This window comes from Larimichthys crocea, chromosome XXIII (assembly GCF_000972845.2).
Source record: "Larimichthys crocea isolate SSNF chromosome XXIII, L_crocea_2.0, whole genome shotgun sequence".
NCBI lineage: Eukaryota > Metazoa > Chordata > Actinopteri > Sciaenidae > Larimichthys > Larimichthys crocea.
Window position 1 is genome coordinate 17649051 of NC_040033.1, and position 25467 is coordinate 17674517.

At 43.3% G+C, this 25467-nt stretch overlaps 1 protein-coding gene across 2 annotated transcripts in view; it reads left to right on the top strand.

The window, feature by feature from the left end:
- Positions 1-25467, top strand: part of LOC104922457 (partitioning defective 3 homolog) — a 327327-nt gene that overhangs the window by 213144 nt on the left and 88716 nt on the right. For both annotated transcript variants that reach the window (XM_027274131.1, XM_027274132.1), the window contains exons 17-19: positions 3310-3458; positions 11393-11626; positions 14727-14958. In XM_027274131.1, coding sequence (XP_027129932.1) covers positions 3310-3458; positions 11393-11626; positions 14727-14958 — 615 coding nt within the window. The remainder of the gene's footprint in view (positions 1-3309; positions 3459-11392; positions 11627-14726; positions 14959-25467) is intronic.

Here is a 25467-nt window from a genome sequence, read left to right on the forward strand (position 1 = left end):
TGTATTATCCAAATGGATTGGGTCCACTATTAAAGATAGGCCTGAAGCGTGGACTAGATGGATAGTCTGAGGAAGAAAGTGTGCCACTCTGGAGATTATCTAACTTGTCTAGAAGGTGGCCACATGGTCAAGATATGTCTTATTTCTATCTATCCAATACATTTTTCATTGAGCATGTGGCCAAAGTAAGCAATCCAGTGGTCATCCAAGTCCATTATGGGTCTCCTATGGAAGTATTTCTGTACCATCTCAGTTTGAATATGAATTTCTAGTGCCAAATTTTTTTAGCATCAAAATCAGACTTAAAATTTTAAAAGCCATCAAATTTTTGAGTGTTTTTTGCCTCTGATTTTAATATTAAAATAAATTCAGTGTAAAAAAACAAAAAAAAAACATCAATGTCTCAAAATATTCAGTATTTCAAAATTGTAAAAAAAATTCAACGTCAAAAAATTAGGTGTAAAAAGAACCAGACTCAACATCCAGGTAACCATGGAGAAGCAATCGATCCCTGTCTCAATTCATCCAATGTCCAGCCAATCAAGCTATGCTCCATTGGTCATGTGATACCAACAATAGTAAATAGCCTTTTCGCTTTCTTGCAGAGTTAGATTGACACCTCGCTGATGTCTGTACGAAAAAATTTCTGGAGGAAAGCAGAGGTATCAGTTTCTTTCCATCGCTCTAAAGGTCCAATTTCCTAACTTTAGCCACATACAATATATATGCAGACGTTCAGGAAGAGCTCAGGATGCTCACAGTGAAGCCAGTTCAATGATAGGAACTACGGTTTGGCCAAAAAGGCTTGTTGTTTGAAGGGTAGAATTTTGTAGAATGTAGAATTTTTTGACACTGATTTTTTTTTAGATGTTGATTTTTTTTACACGTCGAATTTTGAAAAGCTGAATATTTTGAGACAGTGATTTTTCTTTTTAAACAGTTTTTTCAAATTCAAAGTTTGATTTTGATGCTGAAGACATTCAGTATTAGAAATTCATATTCAAACTCAGATGGCACAGAAATACTTCCATAGTCTCCTCTTCATAGAGTCAACCAGTTAAAGTCCTTTCAGTTGGCTTTTTTCCCCACCAGTAGATTGTGTTTGAGTTTAAAAAGCATCAGGATTAGAGCAAAGAGACTTTCAAAGCAGTATCTCATTACAACAAGCATTCCTACGGGAAAATTGATAGCCAGTAGAAAGTGAATATGAGAACTGTAATTGAGTGCTGTGTTTCTATTAATGGACTGTAGTAACTGTGAATCTTTGTGTGCAAGCTTTAAGTAGACACGAAGATTAATACTAGCCTTACTATGCCTTTGGTACACTAAGTAAAATGGCACATAATGCCTATAAATTTGCTTTTAAACATAACCAGACAGAATAGTGTAATATCTCATTTAGTTCGAACACATATGTAACTTCTGACAAAGATTCACAGGTAGGAATCGTTTGGCTGTGATGGGACACAAGTCAAAATGGGCGGGGACCAGTGGTGCACGGGGTCACTGACACCTCTTTAAATAGTTACGGTTACTGCCGCAGAGACATTAGGTGCAAGTTCTAACAGCAGGTACCTCCAGCATGGAAGGATGCTCAAAGCACGACACTTGTCTTCTTGTTACCCTGGATCCCCAACCTGGCCATTTAGTCATTTCTCTGTGTGAACCAACGGAAAGCAGGGCCAGTGTTAAAATGGGCAGCTGCGGATCTGATGTCCTACGGAGTGAATTTGCACCACCACTGGGCTGTCCCTCTGAACTTCACTTTTACTGCCCACAGATTTTTCACAAACAGTCACACACTCGCCAACTCTCTGTACCTGTGTGGTACGGCTGTGCATGAACCCACCTGCTGGCCTCTTACTTTGTCGATGTTCGATGTGTGTTCACTTGGCCCAAAAACACACAACACTGGCAAGAGTGAAGGAAATCTAAATTCAGGCTGAAAATATGTCCTTTCTCTCCTGCATTGTCTCAGTCATGCTCCGACAGATGACATTTGCGGAGACAGAAATAGAGAGGGCAGGCTGTTTTTTGTGGGCTTGGAATGATGAGAGGAGAATAGCGAGGGATGATGAATAAATGAATTATACATCTATGCTGTCATACCTCTCTTCCTGCTCCACCTCCCTCTCTTCCTGTGTCAGCCGGAGTTGGTCCTGTGAGGCGGTCTGATCTTAGTTGGGATTGTCAGGTATGGTCGACGGCAAAGTGACATGTTGACGCCAGCCCCTCGGTGACACATGAAGCAGCTCTTTTGTTAAATGGGGTTGACAACCCAAATAAGAATTGTTTACATGCAAACAAGTGCAAGCAGGTCTGCAGTTGTTGATATTACAAATATTGAAGGGTGCTTGAATGAACATCTGCTCCAAGAAAATATTTTGACAAAAAACATTTTTCTTCTTACGACCAAACATATAATCATAATGTCCAACTTAGGGCAAACACTTTCTATTTGTAATCACAGGAGAGCTCAGATCTTTTAATAAAACATCTGAGGTCAAGTTGAGGAATTTCAGTGTCCTAAAGCATCTCTAGAGGTGAAAATGCAATGATCATAATGTATGATCTTCAACAGAACAAAAGAAACAGTGACAGCGCCCTCTCATGCATGTAACATTTATTAGACTCCATCATCACTGCACCTCCTCTCTTCTCTCGCCTCAAATGGTAAGATGTCCTCACCTTAATTGTAAATGCACTCTTCTGCATGCAAATACCAGTACCCCCCTCCCCCAAACGCCTTCCCCCACTCCCCTCCGATTTTCAATTAAGATCCAGACAGAGATAGAGGATCTCAAAGGGAGCGCACTATGGTGGACCAGGCTCCGCCACTGCTCCAGACATATGGGAGGAGGGTTATTGAGTAGCCATGACCCCAGAACACCCCCACCTCACTGGGGTATCGCACATCTTAGCCAGACCTCGTCTTCCCAATTGTAGCGTGTCCTGATCGCACCCAGCAGAGGTGGAGGTGTCCTTGATTAGAATACTTACTGAAATGAAGGATTGAAACTGACTGTGTGTGTGTGTGTGTGTGTGTGTGTGTGTGTGTGTGTGCTGAATGTCATTATCTGATAGTAAAGGAGTGTTTTGGGCTGAGGACTGGAGGTGTATGAATATTAATAGGTAGATTTTATCTCCCAGTCTTATTATAAGGCTGCCCCCTAGCAATATAACTGCAACATGATGTAGATGATTACAAAATATACCTTTAATTGGATATTCATTGGATTAAAGGGTATGCTGTCAGAATGACCCTGCATTTACCATGTCTCTGTTTCTCCCTCTCTCTTCTCCTTATAGCTCGCTCAGTCCAGATGCTGACCCGGACGGTTCATTCCAGAGGGAGGGCTTCGGCCGTCAGAGTATGTCAGAAAAACGCACCAAACAGTATGAGAATGCTTCTCAGCTGGAGATCGTCAAGTCGCGCAAGTCCAAGAGCATGGATCTAGGTACATTTTAGCTACTGACCTAGATGTACTTGCTTACTTACAACACAACTGCTGTTTTACTCATGGTTTTGTCCTCGACTGTTTATTGGCCAGGACCTGCAACTTCCTGGAATCTCCACTGGCATCTGGCAAATATCAAAAGTGTTGTTTTTACATTTAGGTTTTTGGTACAGATTAAACAAACATGATGCAGCATGTTGAGCCTTAGAGGTGCTGCTTGGCAGATTTTCTGATGTTTGCACAGGACCAGCTGGCGGTCTTTTTGCTAAGCTAAGTTCATCCACCGCTGGCTGTAACTCCATATTCAGTGTTAAAACATGCAAGTGGTATCAATCTTCTCATCAAACATAAAAATAAAAAAAAACGCAAGCAGTCAGACAATCAGGCAGGTTGCGATGGAGTAAACAGTTTAGACGGATTATCTAAACTACTTTATTTGGAGGAAAACCAAAAGTAAATGCACCAGAAATGTTGGTACTAATCTCTGAGTGTACAGGGAAAGGGTGTGCTCAGTTCACAGTTTTGGCATTCAGTTGCGTCTGGCCAGCCTGTGGGTTTGTTTACAGTAAAACTTGACCGTCTGTGTTCTTTTCCCTGTTGGACACCTCAAAGTGCTGATGGACTACATCTCAATGTAACCTGTGACTCCTCAAACACTTAATGTCTCTCACCTTTTCAGGCTGTCTCAGTAAAGGTACAATACTTGGGGAAATAGAGTCACTTTCAAAAACAGAAATCCTCCCTCCACACACACACACACACACACACACACACACACACCACACAGTCTTTTCAGTCCTGTCCAGCCACCATCTCTCCTCTTTTGGCCTCCATCTCCCATGGCCCTTTGTCCAGTGGAGCATGGGTAAAACACAAGAAGGAAAAGCACAATAGCCTCTTTAGTGACTGTGTAGTGATGGAAAGGCCAGTGAGACACACACGCACATTCACACACAGTAAACTTACACACACACACACACACACACACACACACACACACAACACACTGTACCTAGGGAAGGGAAGATGGTGTGAGTTCAGAGCCTCTCCCGCTGAGGCTGAAGCAGACGCTGTCTTCTCTCGGATCACTGGCTAATCATAACAGATAACAGCAAACTCTATTCCACATAGAGCTTAGAAGAGACCTGTAGAAATCTTTGACTCTCCCACAGACAAGTGTAAGTTTGAACCACTGCACTTAGCTCTGTGGGGTCTACCTTCCCCCTTTGTCCACCCTCAAAACTTTTCTACAAAGTAAACCAGGGAAGACAAACTTTTAGTGAAAAGTGCTGCTTAGGAGAAAGATCATAGCTATTGGATAGGTTTCACTGAGCAATTAGTTGAGCATAAAGATCTTTTCCATTATGTCCTTAATGTCGAATAAAAATATAATTGGATATAAGTGAGAACAGGAAGTGAGTAGAATGGACGGGGTGCTGAGATAGCTCCTTGATGGTGTTCTCATAATTGCAAATGCACATTTTATCAACGAGTTTAATCAAAAAAGCTTCTTCATTGTTCCAAAGTGGCATCAGCATTTATTTGTGAATTTGATTACTTCTGGTTCTGATGCCTCACTCTCGTTATTAGCCAGTTATTGATGTTTTACAAATCTCAGTTACTGCTCTATTATTTCTTAATTCTTGAGATTAGCGTTTGTTATTAGATGTAATACAAAATCACAATTCCCTGTCACGACTTGCACAGCCCAATTGAGTTTGTGAAATATCCATCTGACAGCAATCCTTGCCAATACGAAATCATAATCCATCAGTGAGAATATTGCAGTGTTCAAATGGTGCAGGGAAATAACTTACATGTTCCTTTCATATAATAACTCTTGTAACTGACATGAGTTCCCAGAGGAGAAATGTTTCAGTCAATACATGGAACGCAAGCTCAAGAGTCTGTGTTCAAAATGAAAGCAACAAATTGTGATTTGCTACGTATCTAATGTCACACAAGTTCCATTTATCTCAAAGGCACACACTGCTATAGTATGTTGATTATTTTAATGAAATTATTACATCAAAGCCACACAATGAAAAATGGCCTATGGGTAATTTATAATAGAGTTGAGAATTAAATGAGCCAAAGAACACAGTGCCAGCATTTATTCCTAAGCCTTGTCATTGGCACGCTGTTGGACACTGAAGTTTGTCTTCAGAAGTTAGGTGTAAGCATACCTCTTTACTTTCCATTAACACATTAATAAAGCTGCTCTGTGCTTTCAAAGCTACCCTGACTAAACGGTTAACATGCTCAACAATGCTATCCCCTACAGACTCTCATTTTATTCTGTCACTATGTATTTTTGTCGCCCCTTTTAATCGTGTTCCAGGTGCTCCCAAATCACATCAGCAGATGAATTTCATGACTTTGAAGTCCATCATTGTTGAAATATGCTAAACTGGTCAGACACCCCACGGTTCAATCCCATTTAGATGGGGAACGAGATTGAGTGAAGAAAGAAAAGGTAAGAAAGAGACGTGAGGTGCCACGGCTGGCAGTAATACATTAGCGCATTCCAACCACTTTGCCTTGCAAGCCTGATGATTGACAGGCCCTTGCACAGAGTGTAATATCTATTCTACTTACATCACTTTTCTAAAACTATTCAGTATCTACCCTGCAATTCTTTTTGCTCTCTTTCTGCTTTGCATGTGCTCAATAACATGGTGCAGGAGGCACTAACCACTCACACTTGTTTATACTCTTTAACAGTAGAAAATTAGATTAACTGTATAAGAACCAATAGAGGTAAGCAGCCATGCCTGAACCAGCTCAATACACTGCCCTATTTATTACAATGGACCATCATGATTGTTCGGGCTGGATCCATGGGTCAATAATAGAGGTTGGAAAATCAGTCCTACACTTTCTCCATAACCACCCATTACTGGCTGTGTGATCTTGGCACCTTTAGATGCATATAGAGGAGATAGTTGTTTGAGGTAATTGCAGCATAATCAAAAGAGGGTTTTCATATTGCTGAGAGCGAGTTGCGTGGTGGTGAATACAGACTTGGCAACTAATGTGGGAACCTGTGCCATTGTGCGCGTTCTACAGTGCAAATGACTGAAGAAAACACTTATTACTCCAGGAGTTGTGGAGAGCTGGAGAGAACGAGGCGATGGAGTGGCATTTGCAATAGAGAGACATTCATTGCCAGTTGGCCTCTTCAGCTTGCTGCAATTGATCCATCATATTCAGGCTGTTTTGAGCTCTGGTTGGGGCACGTTAGAGTGCATTCACTCCATTAAATTAACAGAATGAGCTGATGACTGGGTCACAAGGGGATAATTCTGAGTGATTTCTGAGAGCACTAATTTGAAACTAACATGCCTTCTGCCCATTGTGTTTGGGCATAATTGAAGAAGAAAATCACATGGTATATGATGCCATACCATATCAAGCATGTCACACTGTATTTCTGCAGAAATATAATATTTCTTTGTATATCTTAAGAACATATTGTAAGAGTCAGGAAAAGTCAAATATTAAGAAATGAGTGGAGCCCAGTCACTGATAGGCCAGCTGTGGTAAATGAGAGGCCTGCACTTCAAGCTCACTGTAATTGTGAGTTTCTATTCCAGCCAAGTCAGTTGCTGATCCAGTGGGTTGCCAGCCTTGGCATGGGAGTTGCCAGCCTCTGCATATTAATAGCGTTGCTAGTTGTGGGTGCAGGCTGTCTTGGAGAGAAATAAACAGGTATAAAAATATAATTTTAGAGGGTTGATAAACCACACAATCACGGGACATTATACAGCATCCCTGATTGAGATATTAACCAGTCTGGGTAATGATGATTCCTTTGTGACACATGTTCAGCATACGGAGGACGTCCTCTGTCGGGCTAATGGTCGACAACTGGCAGAGACATAGGAGCCCGGCCGACCCAGGGACGCCTCACTTCCACCGGGATACCTGGACATGGCCTTCCCTCGACCACCATGGAGGCTATTTTTAACATAATTACCCTTTTACCGCCCTGCTTAAAGCCCTGGCTCTCTGAATAAATTATGTGTAATGGAGCCCCTGTCTGTACACAGATCTTTACATGCAAGGGCCCGTTGTGAATAATGGCTGGGGAGCATAGTTTTAGCTGCTCTAATTATACTATTGGCTCCTGTTCCTGTAATAACTGCTGCTGATTTATTCATGGAGTTTGCCATACCTCCCTTTAACGTTTAATGGCAATGGATCTTCTCCAATTAACTGTCCTTGCCCTTAATCTGGCTGAGGAACACAGTGCGTTGTCCATTTTTTGTCTTTGGCCATGATAAAATTCCAGGTGCACTTTCTCCCTATTGGTTTGATTGTCTTTCTTTTTGTGTGTTTTATTTTGATGATTTTCATTTCTCCTCCAGACGTGTGGGGAGTGACAAACTCATGTCTGTATGCAATGGGGGAATATGTATTTTCATCCCTCTGAATAAGAGGGAGATGAGGAGCAGAGCACTGAGGCTTCTGTTGTGTGATAGGAATCACATAATAGACTGGCATACAGAGAGCTGTCCGTCAAACTCTCCCAGGAGAGCAGAGGCTGCTTCTGAAGAAAACAAAGGCAGGTTCGAGGCAGCCGGGGTCTATGGGCAAACTCTCTCTCTCCCTCTTTGCCTCGCGTTCCCATTCTCTTTGTCTCTTTGCTTCTCTCAGTCTTTCACCAAGCTGACTAGAAACAATGGCAAAGGGGATCGTGGTGCAGAATACTGAGAGGGAGGATTATTCCCTGTTTCCAAGTACAGCAGATGTCATTTATGTTCCCTTGAACTGTTGCATCCTGCGCGGCTCTAACTTGCAATCCCATTGTGTCAAACATGTACCCTGGCTTCTGCGTGTCGGCTGGCTTAACGCACAAGCTTAAAAAAAGGCAAATTTACATGGCATTTGATCTGGGTTGACTGAGTTTTATCCTTAAAGTATAAAAAATTACAGCATTTTCCTGCTACGCTGGATCTGTTTCTTTATAATATATTTTTTTCTTTAGATTGTCCTCTCTTGTCCTTTCCATTATGAGATTACTCCTTCTGAACAAATGCATTACGTTTCTTTTACATGCATTCTGTTGGTCTTGGAAGGTTGTTCAATTTTTCCTGGCATTGAAATTTGTCATAGCAATCAGAAATGGCCTACCTCTTCTGAAGAACTGAGCAGTAAAATGAATCTTCTGTTCCAGCAACCAGAGAGCTTTTCACCCCCTAGACATTTGTAGCACACAGTAAAGTTTTGTTTTACTGTCCAATGCAGCCTGAAGGCGCACATATGAGCTCTTCCCATTAAATGGGATACAGCATTATAGGATTGGTGTTCACTTATTTGGAATGGTACTTTCAGGATTGAGTCCAGATTCTCCTGGGACTGGGCACTTGTATTAACATTGACGAACAGGGAGGTAAAATGGTGCGTTGATGACATAACAGTGCGTTCACCACTCTGGAAATCAAACACCACAGGCTAACATCTGACCTTTTAGCCTATCTGACTTCTGTGACACCAGATCTATAGCCTCCACGGATGATAGAGAAGCACTCACACTCACAGTAAGGGTGCATTGGTAGCAAACGCAGCAGAAAGAGCGATGCCCTTGTGACCCTAATGATCCTAAAAGTAACATAAAAACAGTTTCTTTAAAATTGAGATAAGAGATCAATCAGCGGTGCTGTTTCTTCTTTCATTTGTCCTATTCAAGTAACTGTCCAGATGGTTTGTGTTGGAACTGTGAAACTCAGATAGCTGGCTAATCACCAGCGAGCTGCTGCAGGTTTGCTTGGTCAAGGGATTAAGAAGAGAAGAACAAACACAAGAGACAAGCTGCCAGTGGTAAAATTATGATAACAGTAGCAGCATATGGGCATTTCTGCACAGTGTTGCCAGTTAACCCTCTTTTTCCTTAAGCTCTTAACTCTCCCTGTTTTTGCATAACCTCTGTGTATTCACATCACTCTATGTTTCCTCTCTTCCTGCCTCCATCTCTCACACACACAAATAGTTTTCCTTCAGTGATGGGGGTTTATTATTTTTTTGCCTGATCTGTGTTGGGCTGTGCAACCTTACATCTAAAGTTTCACTGTGATCACCCAGCAGCAGTGGCTCATGCCTCATTTAGGCCACTTTAAACATGTCGAGGATCTTGTTGATGGTATGTGACATAGAGGTGTGTGCATGGGTGTATGTATGGCATGAGTGTTTGTTATTGTACCTTTTGGGGAGTCCCTGTGTGGGGCATACACATACAAACATATACATCCAGTGTTTGCATGTGTGTGTTCTGGACCTTATAACAACATGTGCTATTGAAAACCAACAGGAAGAGCTGCAGGCAACATTTATTCACACCACATGAAGCCACAGAGGAAACAGCAGCACACACTCGGTACATGTGGAGGGTCTATATGGTCTACAGGGAGTCGTAAGGACACAATGCAGCTCTGTCCAGGCTCCATCGACATGTGTTTTACCCACAGAGAGTCAGTGAGGCTGCTAAAGTAATTGAATCAACAGTTTATCCATTATTACCGATAGTTTCCTCTGCAGAAGTTTACATCTAACAAGGCTTTACTTGCACATATTCAGAAATCCATCTTGTTAAGTTTGACAGCACCTTGCTGCACGCTGAATCGAGGCAGAATAAAGGGGACAGAAAATCAACCAGGCTGCTTGTTTACCAACTGACGGGTAAGGTAAGAGCTCCGGGGAACTGACGGACGCTCCTGGACAAAATGAAATACCAATACCTGAGTCACGCTCCACTTACATACCCTAAACAAACCCCTGGCCAGCATTGGGAAAATAATTACAGCTGTCCGGGGCCCAGTTCCAGTGTTGAAGAGGTTGATTGCTCAAAATTCACTTTGCTCTCGACACAGCCTGTCTATCAGAGCTATTCATGTCCTTTTAAGGAGATACTTAATCTAACAAGTATGACATATATGAGCTACTCTAATTAGCCACTTTGCAAAAAAGGTTTCAAGTCATAACAGCCCTCCATTTTCATCATGTGCACAATTTACATGTTAATTGTATTTACTTTGCATAATGGTTATGCTTTGTGCAACATTTATCAATGAAGCAAATAAAGTGGGCGGCACTGGTCTTGTGTCGTATAACTTTACTGCCATGCTCATACTAAAGTGTATTGTATGTTGCCTGTGGCATATGTATTGCAAAGGTTTCATGCATTAGCTTTGTGCTGCAGGTGGTCGACAAATGTTCGGTGGTTTTTGCCCACCATGTTAATCAACATGACTACTCATGTATCTACTCATGTGAAGGTCTTCGAAGTATTGCAAAAGATCACAGCTGTGAGATGTTGTGGATGGGCCTGTGAATACAAAAAAAAATGGTGTTGGAAATGAATTGACATTTGGAATTTGTTTAGTCTGTATGCCTCCCCTGCTCCTCCCTTCTCTGCTGTCAGAGAAACTGAGTAGGAGAGAAAGCCGAGAGGGGACCACCTATGGAAATAGTTTTACAGTCTATCTAAACATTTTGAGAATGTATTATATTTTAGTTGAACACCATAATCACACGGGTACTCTGGTACATTGCTGTTTTTGATAGTAGCCCATTTATATGCATTATGTTTCAGCCACATAATTCAACTCTGCAGACACAAGGACAAAGGTTGAATTATAATTCCCAAAAGGAAAATGTCTCTGTGAAGATATAATACTCTGTTCTCATTTCACACACTTCATTGGCCAGGCAATGGCATCATTTGTTTTTCATGCTAATTGCCAGACTCACACCTTCTCTTTGCTTGCCAAGTACGGCACATAACATCATCCTATACAACACTAGCAAAACGTGAATGATTCATTGACACACAATGAGCTCTGTGATGATAGCTTTTAAGGTCGTCTTTGTGGGGGAGTTAGAGTCACACGCCATTAGTTCTCTGGCCTCAGTGACGATATTTCCTCTTTCCATAGGTTCGGCAGAACAAGAGGTCGGACCCTCCCTAGGCCTGAAAAAGTCCAGTTCCCTTGAGAGCCTCCAGACAGCTGTTGCCGAGGCAACGCTGAACGGTGAGATCAACGTGAACAGACCACGATCACGGATCGCCAGGGGCCGTGGCTGCAATGAGAGCTTCCGGGCTGCAATTGACAAATCATACGAGAAACCTGGTGTCACAACGGCAGAAGAAGAGAACAGCATGGAGACATGTAAGTCTTTAGTGCGTTTGAATGTTTGTTCAGAGGATTGTTCCAGAATAATATGCCCAAAAGTGTGTCATCATATGTAAAATAGAAGACTATAGAAGATTATTACAAAGAAATGCAGTCAGTGTAATATAGGACAACTCAATACTTCCCCAGAGCCTGTTCAGCATGGCAGGATTCACCCCAAGTAAACTAGGTTAGGCATCCCCCACTTGCTAGAAAGACATGTGTGTCACAAAGCACATCTGCAATAAGCGTCTAGGTTACACTCTCATTAATATTCACACAGTTCATGTTGAGTGGAATTGTTAGAGACTGTGGCAACATGCTTTCCCAGGAGCTTAAAGACTCTTAAAGTGCATTGCCGTTTTCCAACAGAATGCACAGGAGGAAAAATTCCTACTGTTTACCCGCATACATCAGGGCCCCATTGTAATCATTTTTCACGTAATATGTATGTGCAATTGCATTTACTAAATGAAATACTCTTTGCTTTGGTCTGTGCCAGTTGGTTTTGGCACGTAATGACAGATAACTTTGCCAGGTTTCCACACATTTGTTTTCCTGCATACCAGAAGGGGACTAAAAACCACAAATATATTACTTTATTCTGAATATGAAGGCAACATTTGAAAAAGCAGACATGCTACCTTCTGTTTGAGTGAATATATCCACCCATACATGGTGTTTGATGACAAGAAGACATGCGCTGGATGTAGAGAGACAGCCGTCGTACGCTTTCCGACAGGTAATAACCCTGCAACACCACAAGAGTAATCACCAGATATAAATTTCCATTCACCATTAAAGAGCTGGGAGACATTTGAAAAAGAGGGAATTATTTGCCTGAAACGCTTTGTTCTCATAAGCTCTGTCGGCAAGCCACTAAATACAGTCTTATCTCTGCGAAGAAAAATGGGGAAAGCAACCGATTTCCCCTGCCGCGGTATATTGCATTCTCCCCCATGATATTCAAATAACTCTGTTTTTCAATTTAGATAAAAGCAGCCAGTCCGTGCTCGTCACTGAGGTTAATAGTCAAAGTTGACAGATAAGCTGCTGCCTTCCTCTGCTCCCAGACTTTTATTTACATAAAATAAGAATGTGGCATCACCCAAAGAAAATGTGTCCCCACAAGATATCCTGCTGGGCAAAATGCACTTCCCCTTGTGCTACTTTGTGTTGCGTCGTTTGAGGAAATAAAAGAAAAAAAAAGAAAAATCTGCTCTTCTGAGCAAAAATCCCTTTTTTCTGCGTCGGAATAAGACTGGCAATTTTACTTGTCTGTCATAACCTTCACTGACAGGGCAGCTTAAATGCCCTTGATTATTAAAGTAGGAAAGTTTAACGGTAGAGTTTCACTAAAGTGACAAAATGTTTCCTGTGGTTGTCTGTCCCTGCAAATTATCGTGTCGTCTCCCAGCACTTTTATCAATGCTTATGCTGTCATTTGTGATTGTCAGCCAAGTCTGTTTCTTTTCAATTCCATTAAATTGCTGTGGATGGGCTCACCTTGTTATGTCTGGTGTTACAGGCTTTTGTCTGGTTTCTGATTGGAGATAGCTTGTTTTTCTGTCTTGCTTTGTTTGAAAGGCTCAAATTAAAAGGCAAGATTTCAAAAATTGCATTAAGTTAAAAATGAGGCCCTTGTGGGAATACATGGCCCACAAAGCACGCATGGCCACTGCCCTCTGGGAGGCTCTGGATTACAATGTGTAGTATGTTATCTGCAGCTTGGCATCATTAAGCAGTAGCAACATTAGCACTCCTGCTAATCTCAGTCATTTAAATAGCCAGATACAGCTCAGAGCTGCTATTCACTGCCATTGCTCTTAAGTGGATGATAAGCAGGCAGCAGATTGACTGATAAAACTGATACCCATCCAGAACTTGCTTCCAAATTTGTGGAGGTGGAGAACAGGGAAGGGAGGGGCTGCGTGCTGCAATGAATTGCGTAATTGAGCAGGTTTAAGCTGCCGCTTCGCTCTCTATTCCTGCCATACAGTGCCTCGTGTTGAGATTCCATTTCAGTAATTTCCTCCGAGATGGCAGCTGAAAGAAATAGCTGATAGCTCCGCAGATCAAAAGAGAAAACAAACCCCACCGTTCCTTGAAACGTGAATCCAGCCGCTCCACCCTTTCGTAGTCTGTCTCATCCCGTATGCCACAAATCCATCATGGTCTCCCCTCCCTTTTTTTTACTTCACGATAAGCGCTCCTCCATCAAAGGCTGAACTTAACGACGACACGCAAAACTGTAATAAGTTGTAATCTGAAGGACATCTACCTCACGCTACCTCCCAGCCACGGATAGAGCACAGACAGGAGCTATGCCGATTGTGAAGCGCACCACATTTGCAATTAAGATCCCTGGGAGCCTTTTTCAAGATTATTTAAATGTATAATTACTGACAGATTAATTACATTTTGCACATCAGTTCTGATTAGATGTGATGGAAACTTTGAGTTTAATCAACCCTACATCACCTAAGGAGTTTGGTTTCAATTTGAGGTCTGGGTTGAAATTAGTTCAGACTTAAATTAAGAACCAGATTCATACGACTGTCATCACAGTTTCCACCTCTTGGTCACATCATTTTTATGTGAAATGTAGCAGAAAAGTGAAAAAAAAAAAAAAGATGGTTCTCTGGTGAACTGTGTGAAATGTACACATTTGAAATATCTTCAGGCTTTCAGCTAAGTGAAAATATGTTCAACAGAATGTTATTCTCAAAGGGCGTAAAATGTAAATATATTCTGCTCTAATGAGGCGGATGAATTCAGTGTGTTTTGTTTAAAGCTGCCATACCTTTTGGGACACAGTTTTTTCTTTTAATGGTTCATGTGATGTTACCAGAGGAGAGAAGTGAGGCTTTGTAACCGATAAAAAAAAAGAAAAAAAAAAGGTTTTGTTGTGTGTTGTTTTCAGTTGTGCCTTCCGTCATCTACGGGGAGTCAAGTGGAAGTTAAAGTTTGTCTGCCTTTTATTGGCGTACATTTTGTTTTGCTTTCTCTCCCTGTGTTTGTGAGAGCGTGCTGTTCTCTCTGCCTCTCAATATCTATATTTAACAGCCTCTGCTTCCACTTTATCTCTTCACTCCAGTGGACGAGGACACAGAGGGAAGTTCCAGGTCAGGTCGTGAGTCGATGTCCACCAGCGGAGACCTCATTGTGGGCCCCGGGATGAATGGCAACCTCTCCAAAGATGACAGACAGAGAGATCGGGACAAGGGGAATGAAAAGAAGAAACCCGAAAGGGATAAAGAGAGGGAGAAAGACAAGGACAAGAACAAAGCCAAGAAAGGCGTGCTGAAAGGCCTGGGCGAGATGTTCAGGTAGGAATGGTGCAGCGCTCAGCTCCAAATCCTAAACAGCCTCCCTCCTGTGTTGCCCCAAGCACCAATCGCTATCTGCTTTATTTAATTCCACTCAACACGTTCACCGCCGGATCATACAGAATTTGAATGCATTCTCTGGATGTTGCCAGTGCTAATCAGGGACCCCTCTCCTTGAACCGTGTGAGATGGAGGGGGGGCGGTTATCGACCTCAAGGGCCTCTGGCACTTTTGAGCCAGATTATTTTTAATAAGGGCAACATGTTTTATTCATAATCCCATGTGCGCACTCCTCCTATCCAAACACGCTCCGCATTTGTTAACCAGCGGACAATGTTCTGGGCCCATACGTGTGCTAATGTGTGAGCTGTGATTTGGTTCTGTGGATAAAAGACCTTTAGAGATGATAAAATTGACTGCAGGTTGGAACTGTTACCTGTGGCTGTCTCATCATGTAGTATATGTTGAGAGACCATGAGAGGATGCATGATTTTGCTCACTGCATACATTAGATTTAAAAAAAGAACTGTTCACAAGCAAAAGATTTAACGTCATTGATTTCACTTAGCTGTACTCTCACCTGCTTTAGGACTTATACATTGTGTTATCACCTCATATACCCCGGGAAGTTGGAGACAAATTCGAACCAGACACCTCCGTTGGCAATTTTTAGAGTTGTTAGGTATGTGTTCTAGCCTGGAAATAGATTTCACTGCCTCTGAGGAGTAATGTGCAAAAACATAAGTTTGTTACCCTGAGTATGGACCATACACTGTGTACATAAACAATAGTAGAGGAAATGTACAGAGCCTGTGGATGAAAATAAACATCCTACGTATCCATTCAGTATGTCCGCCACAAGGAAAATTAGTGGGGGAGTCACATTAATTATTTCAATTCCATGCACATTTGAATATGGCATAAATTAACGGTGGAGGCGGTGCGGCCCGTTATCGTGCCGTAAGTTGTTTTCATGTGGATTAGTTTAATGGGATTAGTTAGCGTATCGCGGCGCACGGCTCGGTAATGAACAATAAAGACGACAAGTGTGTTTCGAGGTCATGATTGAGGAATGCGGGGAGCTCGCTTATCTTCCATTATTTTCACTCTTGTGGCTTTTTTTTTTTTTTTTTTTTACTCAACTGTCTTTGCATCCTGTGGTGTAAATGCATAATGACTCGCGCAGGCTCGCTTTCTGTCGAACACTATGCGTGAGCACATATGTGTTCACGCAGTACTGTACGCTGTGTACCGTACTCTGTACACACAGAGAGCAGTGTGCTACATTAGAGATGAAAGTGGATATTTTAGCCACAGGTTTGACACTGCAATGACATGCAATTGGCGCCGTTGGCGAATCTTTTTGAGTGGCTGTGTGCTCAGCCCAATAGGTGGCTGCCGGGTGATTTTAACTGTGCATGCAGGCCCTCGGCATGCCCTCCACGGCCTCATCATCGTTCTTCATTATCTTTGAGTGCCACCGCCACTTAAGAGTTGGCATGCGGTAGGCACGCTGACACCCCCCCCTCCACTCCATGCATTTAACGCCAGGCCCCGTGCCTCCTGAATGCAAAGAGGCAGCCCCTGAACCAGGATGCCTCTCCAGCTTTGTCTATCCTTCTTTTTGCTTCTCCTTGTTGATACATCAAACAATGTTCTACTTATAACTGTGACAGCTCTCACACCCACACGTCTGCACTGTCCCTTTCTATTCTCTCCTGGTTCTCTCACAATCCACCTAAGACGTTTATAAAGTTGGAGGTGGCAAGGAACTGAGGTGAGAATGAACGCGTCCCTCTGGATACAATAACAAACTTTTTTTTTGTGAAGAACAAAATGGAGTGATGTGAAATGCCTAGCGGTCAAAAAGGAGGAGAGGGAAACAAAGCGAAGGATCTGTTGAGCGTCTCACTTTTTTCAGCAGAAGTTTTGACAGTGATTTCAAAAGTTTTACTGTGCATGACAAAAGGCTTTGACTAGCAGCAGCTCAACACTTTCAGCCTCACGAATCACGCATAGAATTTACATGAGCAAGTTTCACATCGTGCCTCACCATTGCATCAAAACATCAAAAAGGCATGCTGGTTGGGTTAATTCTTTATAATGCTTGTCTTCGTTGTTTTCATTAGCATAAAGTGGACAGGCAGGCTCTCGCTTTTTCCTGCAATTCTCACACATGTCTTGCGCTCACGTTCTCCCTCTAAGGAGATTTCAAGGAGTTTGCAGCGCGCTGCAATTTGAGCTCATTTGCATGCAGGCCTTTGGACGGCCTGATGAACGTGTAGTGCACGTCTGCTTAATGGACAGCCTGATTGGGAGTGCATTAACATCAGAGCCAGGGGAAAGGAGGATGGCCTAATACAGGGAGAGAGAGAGAGAGAGAGAGAGAAGATAGAGGGAGAGACTGTGAGATAAATACCGTGAGTGCAAGAATGACTGAACGTTTGTGAGCGCGTGATGGAAAGAAAATTGACTGCCTAAAGCCCAAAGCAAAGAAACTGCAGTGCAGAGCCCAGGCTCCCTGGATTCATACTGTACTGCCTATAGGATGGCAGACTACCTGGTATACAGTCCCGTACCATCCACTAATGAATAGCTTATAATCTTATGAATGGATAGCAATGTGCATACATGCATGTATGCATAGGACAAAAACAAGCCCTAGGCAGCTTGACATCATTGTTATTTCAAGGATGTCTGTTACATGCGTGTATCACTATGTCCATGTCTGCATCCAGCGGGATCCAGGGCAGTGCATTATCCCCCCAAACCATTGTATGTGATTACTCATGTGATCAACGTGTCATCATTACTTTCTGATCCTATCAGGTTTGTTTAGATGTTAGAAGATCACCCAGGGCTCCTTTAGCATGCTAGCAGACAATGACGTCTCAGCCCGGCCTGCAAGACTCCCTTCAACATGCCTAATGAGGTGTTGTTTATCTGCTCTGTGACTGGATGACCTCCTCCATCTCCATCTCTTGATGTGTTTTTGCGTGTTTGTGTGTGTGTGACTGTGTTGCATGCAAAGAAAATATACAATCTGAGTCATTTATTATAGTCTGTAGTAGTATTCATGTTTTAATGGGTTCATTTGACTCGGAGATTGACATTTTTCAGTGTGTCTGCATGTGTTTTTGTACTGTACATCCACATCCGTCTTCTGTACATTGCTGTAAGGTGTGTGTGTGTGTTTGCATTAATGTTTCTTAACTGAAATAATGTGTGTGTGTGTGTGTGTGTGGGGGGGGGGGGGTTAATGTGTTTTTAACAAGACTGAGGACTGAGGGAAATGCATCATACTTTAGGGAAAGTACAGTGGCATGAAGGAGACAAGCGAGTGAAGGCTGCGAAAATGGAAGGCAGGGCTGGGAGTGGGGGGGGGCGGGAGGGGGGGGGGGGTTGGTGGGGGCTGGATTGGGTGAGGGTGGAAGGAGAAAGGGAGCGTGTGCACTGGAGTGAACTGGGGCACCAAGGGAGAGTGAGAGAGGGGGGTGAAAAAGGAAAGGCAGAGGGGGAATGAGAAAAGAAGGGAGCTTTTCACAGCGGCAGTCACGGCACTGTGCTACTGTCTGCCTGCAGGGAGAGCTGACGATCTCTGGCCATTCTGTGTGTGTGTGAGTGATTTTTAGCAGGCATGTAAATTTGCATGCATGTGCATGTTTGATGCAGGTTTGCGTGTGTGTGTGTGTGTGTGTGTATAGATGAAAAGACTGTTAATGGGCTCTGGCACCACCCTCACCCTTTCTCCCTGCTGCTTCCTCACCCACATGCACAGTTGCCCTTACCCCCACTCCCGCCCTCCCCACCAATCTGATAAGTGGCATGCGTCACGCCGAGCCATCAGCCGACACTGGAGCACAGTGTGACAGCCGTGCGCACCCCCCTCCCCTCACCCTCCCATCACCCCAAGGGACCTCGTCTGCCTCCTCCTTCCTTCAGATGGAGCCCCCACTCAAGGCTACATGGAGAGACGCACGAGAGAGAGGGGTGTGGAGCGAAAAGGGGAGCAGTGAAGGCTGGAGTGAGGGGGTGCTTTTTGTCCTTCAATCTTTATTATTTTCAGGCAGAGTGGACTTTGTGTGTGTGGTGGGTGGGGGGTGGGGGGGTCTGGCACAAGTAGCATGTGTGTTTGCATGCATGCCTAGAATATGGATAACATGCCACGGAAGCACGATTGCCTTATGTGCAGCATGGGAGAAGGTGGTTAGCGTGTTCCAGCGCCGCTCCGTGTCTTCATATATGATTCTTTCTGCTCGTGTGAGTGTGAACAGCTGATGTGGGTAAGCCGGTTTTATCATTAGCACACCAACATAATACACGCATTAGCCTGGCTTTTATGCACACAAATGGCTGCGAGCGTGCCTGATGGATCAACACACAAACTTTCTGTAAAGCGCACCCCTCGTCCGCACCACCGTCCCCAGCGCACACACACACACATACCCTCGCATATGCTTGTAGTATTATGCCACAGTTGATTTGGAGACAGCAATTAGCCACCTCCACATGTGGGCCCTGACATCTGCTGAATGTAATCTGAGAGAAAATGATAATTGTTCTTCTTTGGCTCTGCCTCACTCATCATAATGTCGGTGCTGAGGTAGTAAAGGCAAGCACAGGGCACAGCATCAGCAAGAGTTACTGCTGGCAGCTGGAGTGAAGTGAAGAGTAATGCAGCAAAAGATAATTACAGAATATAACACATCATTCACTGTGGTGATGTCAGAATAAACATAAGCTCAGCAGGGTGGTCAGCGATCAGGGAAATTGCTTTTCTAGTCTCCAAGTGGGTGAAGATTCACTCCTTTGAAGTGCTCATGAGCAACAAACTGACTTCCTGTCAGCTGACCCTGACCTTTGACCTCTCTGTTAGACGTGCTCAAGCAAAGTGAGCCGCAGATTTCCTCTGTCATCAATGAATGTTTCAGAGGGAACCGAATAGTGGACTTTGGCAGCTTTTGGCAGCTTGCAAAGTCATACCTCAATATCACCTTCAAATGCCTGCGCAGCTAAAAGAAATATCATGTCACCGAGGGCACCGCACAGAGAGGGGTCACTCCTTTTAACTTCTTGGGAAAAACATCTTTTCAGAAGAACCCCCCCCCCCCTCCTCTGCGTCTTCAAAGCCAGTGCAAGATCCCAGGACTTTAGGGGGGTCAGTTTTGCAGGGTGAACTCCAAACTCGCTCACAAAAATGTCCTCTGAGTGTGACATCCCATTACTCTCTTGCCAATCATGTACCAAAGACGCCCAGCAGGGGCCAAACAACAAACAACACAGTCCCCCACTGAGAAGATTAGCGTCCCCGTCACAGAGTCCAGGGATGGGAGATGAAAACGGTAAAACAACAAAACCCTTCTGTACGCTAAGTTAAGGCAGGAGAAGCTTTGTGTCTGGTGTCCAAAAATTGGAATGTCTGTACATTTCTGGCGGGGTGAAGCATATAGACGTAGGAAGAGGCTGAGTTATAGGATTACGGAAGAGGAGGAGAGGATGCTCTGCGACTTTAGCCACCATGCAAAAATGAGAGATGGCCGTGTTCAGGCGTGGGGGTGCGGTGGAGGAGGGGGTGTGGCTGTCCGGCCGCACTTCCTTTGCTTTTGGCCACTCGATGCAAATGCGATTGGGCAGCACTGGGCCTCCATCAGACAGCCTTGAAGTAATTAGGTTTCGAATGATCACGCAGTGCTCTGAGATAGACCTTGAAGCATGGGGGAGAAGTGGGGTGGGTGTGTGTGTGTGTGTGTGTGTGCGTGTGTGTGTGTGTGTGTGTGTGTGTGTGTGTGAGAGAGGAGAGGTGGTGTTGCACGATGGAGTTAATTGAATCTGAAATCCTGTCGGCCTGAAATGAGATCCACCGTTGTCTCTCACGCTGCGTCTCAGGCAGAGGGCTGCAAACATGACTGAATTCATAAAGTGTGTTATTAAAGAGCTCAAATTAAGTGTAGCAGTGCACCCTACATACTCTTCCAGGCCTGTGACTACTAATGATCCAACCCCAGTGGAATCACACCCAGAACCACCGACGGAAACTCAAGACTCCTCTTCTCTTCTCTTCTCTTCTCTTCTCTTCTCTTCTCTTCTCCTTCCCTAGATCAACCTCGATGTTCCAAACAGAAACTTCCTCCCTCTCTGATATTTGTTTTTCACACTTTGAGACACTTTGATTCCACTTTGATGTTATCTTTTTTTTTTCGCCTTGGCCCGGATCGCTTTGATCAATCAGAGAAAGGCTGTTCCAGTGTGAGTCGACTCTCCGAGGACAGTCGGATTTGAAATAATGAGAAAATATTAAGAACACGTACAAGGATCTGAGAACGGCACAATCCCATTTTGTTTTTCTAAATAGTACAAATGAATCACTAATGCCTCCGTAATGAAACATATTAAATGTATGTTTTGGTCTGAGAAAGGAAAAAAAATAGAAGTTGAATTAGAGATGCAAAGCATGCTTGATATTACAGAGACAGAGGTGAGAAATGCTCACGGGAGAACCTATTTATTTCCTCCTATGTGCTATGCAAATGAAGTGGGCTGCCTGCTACAGTAGGACTCATTGCTAGTCTGCTCACCCATCCACCGGGCTTAGCATGTAATGAAATGGAGGCCTTTGGCTGAAATGACCTTTCCCATCCCATCCCACCTGCTGATGTGCACACACACGTTAACATGTGAATGAGAAGATGGGTAGTGGGAGAGAAACAATCACAGTGAAGACAAAAAAGCCGAGAAAATTGCTTTTGAATTACAAAGGTAATATCAATCGATGTTGAATTACACTTCTGATTTCCATCAAAGGCAACCAATTAAAGGCAGGAACTGTATTCCTCTTGTTCTGCCAGCGTCTCGACATGTGTTCGGCATGTAAAGTGAAATAGTCTGTCCACCTCTGTCTGTCTGTCTGTCTGTCTGTCTGTCTGTCTGTCTGTCTGTCTCTCTCTCTCTCTCCTTCTCTAATCTGTTTTTCCTGTCTTTGGTGAGAGTGTCAGAGAAATGGAGATTCACTTCATGTCCAGATCAGGATTTCATTCCTCCCTATGTTTGTTGTGAAGGAACTTTAATTGGGCTCTCGCTGCCATAAATAGATTGGAGCTGTTTCCGCCTCTAGTTTGTGAGTTAAGGAGGGGATCAATGTGAGGCTGATGGAGAGGAATGTCTGATGATGGACTGAAGAGTCAGATAAAGGACAGTTGATATTTCCTGCTGTGAATCCTGGTCCGGTTTGGTTCAGCCCAGTAAGTATCAACAACTGTGTATCCAGCTCAGTGTACAGTATGTTCTGTCGCAACGTCAATGATAAGTCAACTAAAAGAACCTCAGCCATACCATAGTGCCATATTGGTGTGTGCAGATATTATGGAAAGCGAGAATTTAAAAAAAGTCTTGACATTGGACGTAACAAGTTGCTACTGACTGTAATCTGTTTCGCTGAATGGAATATTGATGTCCTGGTCTGGTGATAGGGTTCATATATCAACTCAGCCATTGTAGTATTTCACAGTTAATATGTAATACCTGTGTATTTTTACACTACTGCCATAAAATCATGAAACCCACTGTATCCTCTTTGTGACCCACCTCCTTCCTGTGCTGTAAAGCAAGTTTCCTGTGTGCTGTAAATCAGGAAAAGTACATATCACACACAAGTTTTTTCCATAATTTCATCATCTTTATGGTTCTTTTTTTTTTCCGATGTATTTCTGTTTTGGAGAACCAGCACTTTGATCCAACTGTAGAAGGCTAGACAGAGGAGGAGTGTCCAGGGCTATTTATTTAGCCTGCTTGTGATGTACAGTCACTCACCCTGGATTCCACGGGGGTTCCTACTCTCTCTCATCCTCACTTTACTCACAATTACTGTCACTCCCTCCCTCTTTCTTTCCATATATCCAAGCGTATCCCTCTTCCCTCCTCCCTTCCAGCTGCCCTGGAGATTCATTGTGGCATTGACAGAAAGACCTCTCCCGTCTCCCTCTGAATGCTGGGAGGGATGTATATCACGGATCAGCGATCCCGCTGTCTCCTTTGTCCATTGGACTCGAATGCAGCGCTTGGACTGGTGTGTGTCTCTGCCTGTATTTCAAAGTCTGACGTTTACGAGACAGAAAACCTGCCTCACTTCTACCCTCGCCTGTCTTTTAGATGAACATCTTGGAAATCAGGCATTTGTGTGTCTTCAGACTCATTAGCATGTAAATTAGCTGGGAAATAATTGTGAGAAGCTACGATAATAAAAACAGAAAATACAAGACACCTGACAAATGACATTAATTTATGAGGTAATCTTGTATCGTTGCAGTGATCATAAGCTACTTCCTCTCACCTACGGTCCACGTGCCAATGAGTTGTACAAAGTAAAAGCTCCAAACCTATTATCAGTCAAAGTCTGATCCCTTGGAGTTTTCTGCACACCAGTGATATTTTCTACAGCCTTTCCAAAATTCAGTTTGCCTTTTTTTTCCCCACTGTGGCACTTCCACATGCACAATTGTGGTTGTCATCATTAAAAGAGCTGAGTAGACTTGGGATGCCGTGTTTGCTGAATGCTGAGTTTTTTGTGTTTGAGGCGTGCGGCAGCAGCCTAGCTGAGGATACAGAGAGTGGCAGTGATCAAAATGGCCCATTAGGAATGCAGTGTGCCATACTGTATCTAGGTCACAGCCTGAGCCACCTACTATAGCTCTTCTGCTGAGGAACCACAGCGCCGTCTCCTCCCTGCTCCTCCCCATCCCCAGCCCTGCGTGTGAGGGTGTGGGCTAGGATGATTAAGCATTAGCCAAATGTGAGTGTATATATGTAGATGAGCATTTGAGGTTATGTGTGTCTGCTTATGCGTTAGTTGTGGCTAACAAAGGCATCTGGATACGAATAATGTCTGTTAGTGCATAGAAGGGGAGAAAGGAAGTGTGCCGGGTGATTATGAGTGGTAAAAATGTTGAATAACATGATATGACACACACACACACACACACACACACACACACACACACAGCCTTCCCCAACACCTGAACTTCCCTCCGAGCTGCTCAAGTGTTTCTATGTAAATTGTCCTTCAGAAACTCCCTCCTCACTGCGCTCATACACTTTAACAAATGGATGTATGAATGCATTCGGACTGTTTATTTGTGTTGTAATGAGAGGCTTTAATCAGGGGTGTCAGGGATTTGAAACATTCCTCTGAGTGTGTGCAAAAACCACCCCTCCTCTGCTCTCACTAACACACACACACACTCACACACACACACACACACACACACACACACACACACACACACACACACAACTCAGTGATTTATGTGAAACATTAAAGGCAATCATGTTGGGCTGGGCCTCGTCCTTTGTATTGCACAGGCTGTTTGAAATATGGAAAAGCCAAGCTGTCCCTTGATATACAGGCACACACATATAGATAAACACACACACACACACACGCACACACAGATGCTTGTGTATACCTGCTATTGCTTAAATATGAATAATTGGCATACAGAGCAAACAGATGAATGCTGTGTTTTTTGTTGTTGCTTTTTTTTTATCTTGCAAACACACAAATCCACACATGAAAAAACTTTTAGTTGCAGACAGACATTCAGATTCCTCCACCAGCCCCAGCCCCACACACATACACACACACACGCACACACACACACACACACACACACACACACACAGACACAAACATATATACACACTCATTCAGTCCAACTGTTACTTTGATACTGATAGTTGTTAGTTAAAAGCGCGGAACGTCCTCAGCTATTCCCTCTGATGCAGCTCTGTGTTGATATTCTGTCTGGTCTCTGTGGCTAGAAAGAACATTTCTCAATAAGACTGGATTAACTCTGTTGCTGAAATTTCAAAAATCTACCATACTCTTCTCCACACATACACACACATTCACTAATGTCAGATTCAAACAGTCAAAGTACAATAGAAATCTGTAGGTTGGGATACCACGTAAAAATAGTCCTGCAGTCCTCTGTGACTGACCGTTTTAAACACAAATGTATTTATTTTAGTCCAAACCCTTTCTCTTGTCTTCTTTGTCTCATCTCCTCCTTCTCCTTCTTAGGATCGAGGTGGGTTGATAAGCTCTTTTGAAGCCTTGTTTGTCTTTGGCTATATATATCTCCTCTCAACTAGTCTAGCGGTTGAATGTAGTGTTGATCAGGCCATTGGACACACATACAGACTTTTATAAGGGAAAATTATAATAATAATAATAATGATAATAATAAAACTGAAAGAGAAAGAGAGAGAGAGTTTCAGAAATAACAGGAAATACTGTCGCACATGGCAGGAAGACAGATCATTTAAGGCTGAAAACAATTTTCTGTAAGGGTGGTATAGCATCAGTTTTCATGCATGTGTATCTCAGCCAGAAAATCTTCATTTCCATACAATAACCTCTTTATGGTAAACAGGTGCAGACAGTGATATTGGTTGAGAAAAAGACTGTCATTTAAATACAATGACCTGAGATGGCATACAGTGCATACATCTGTA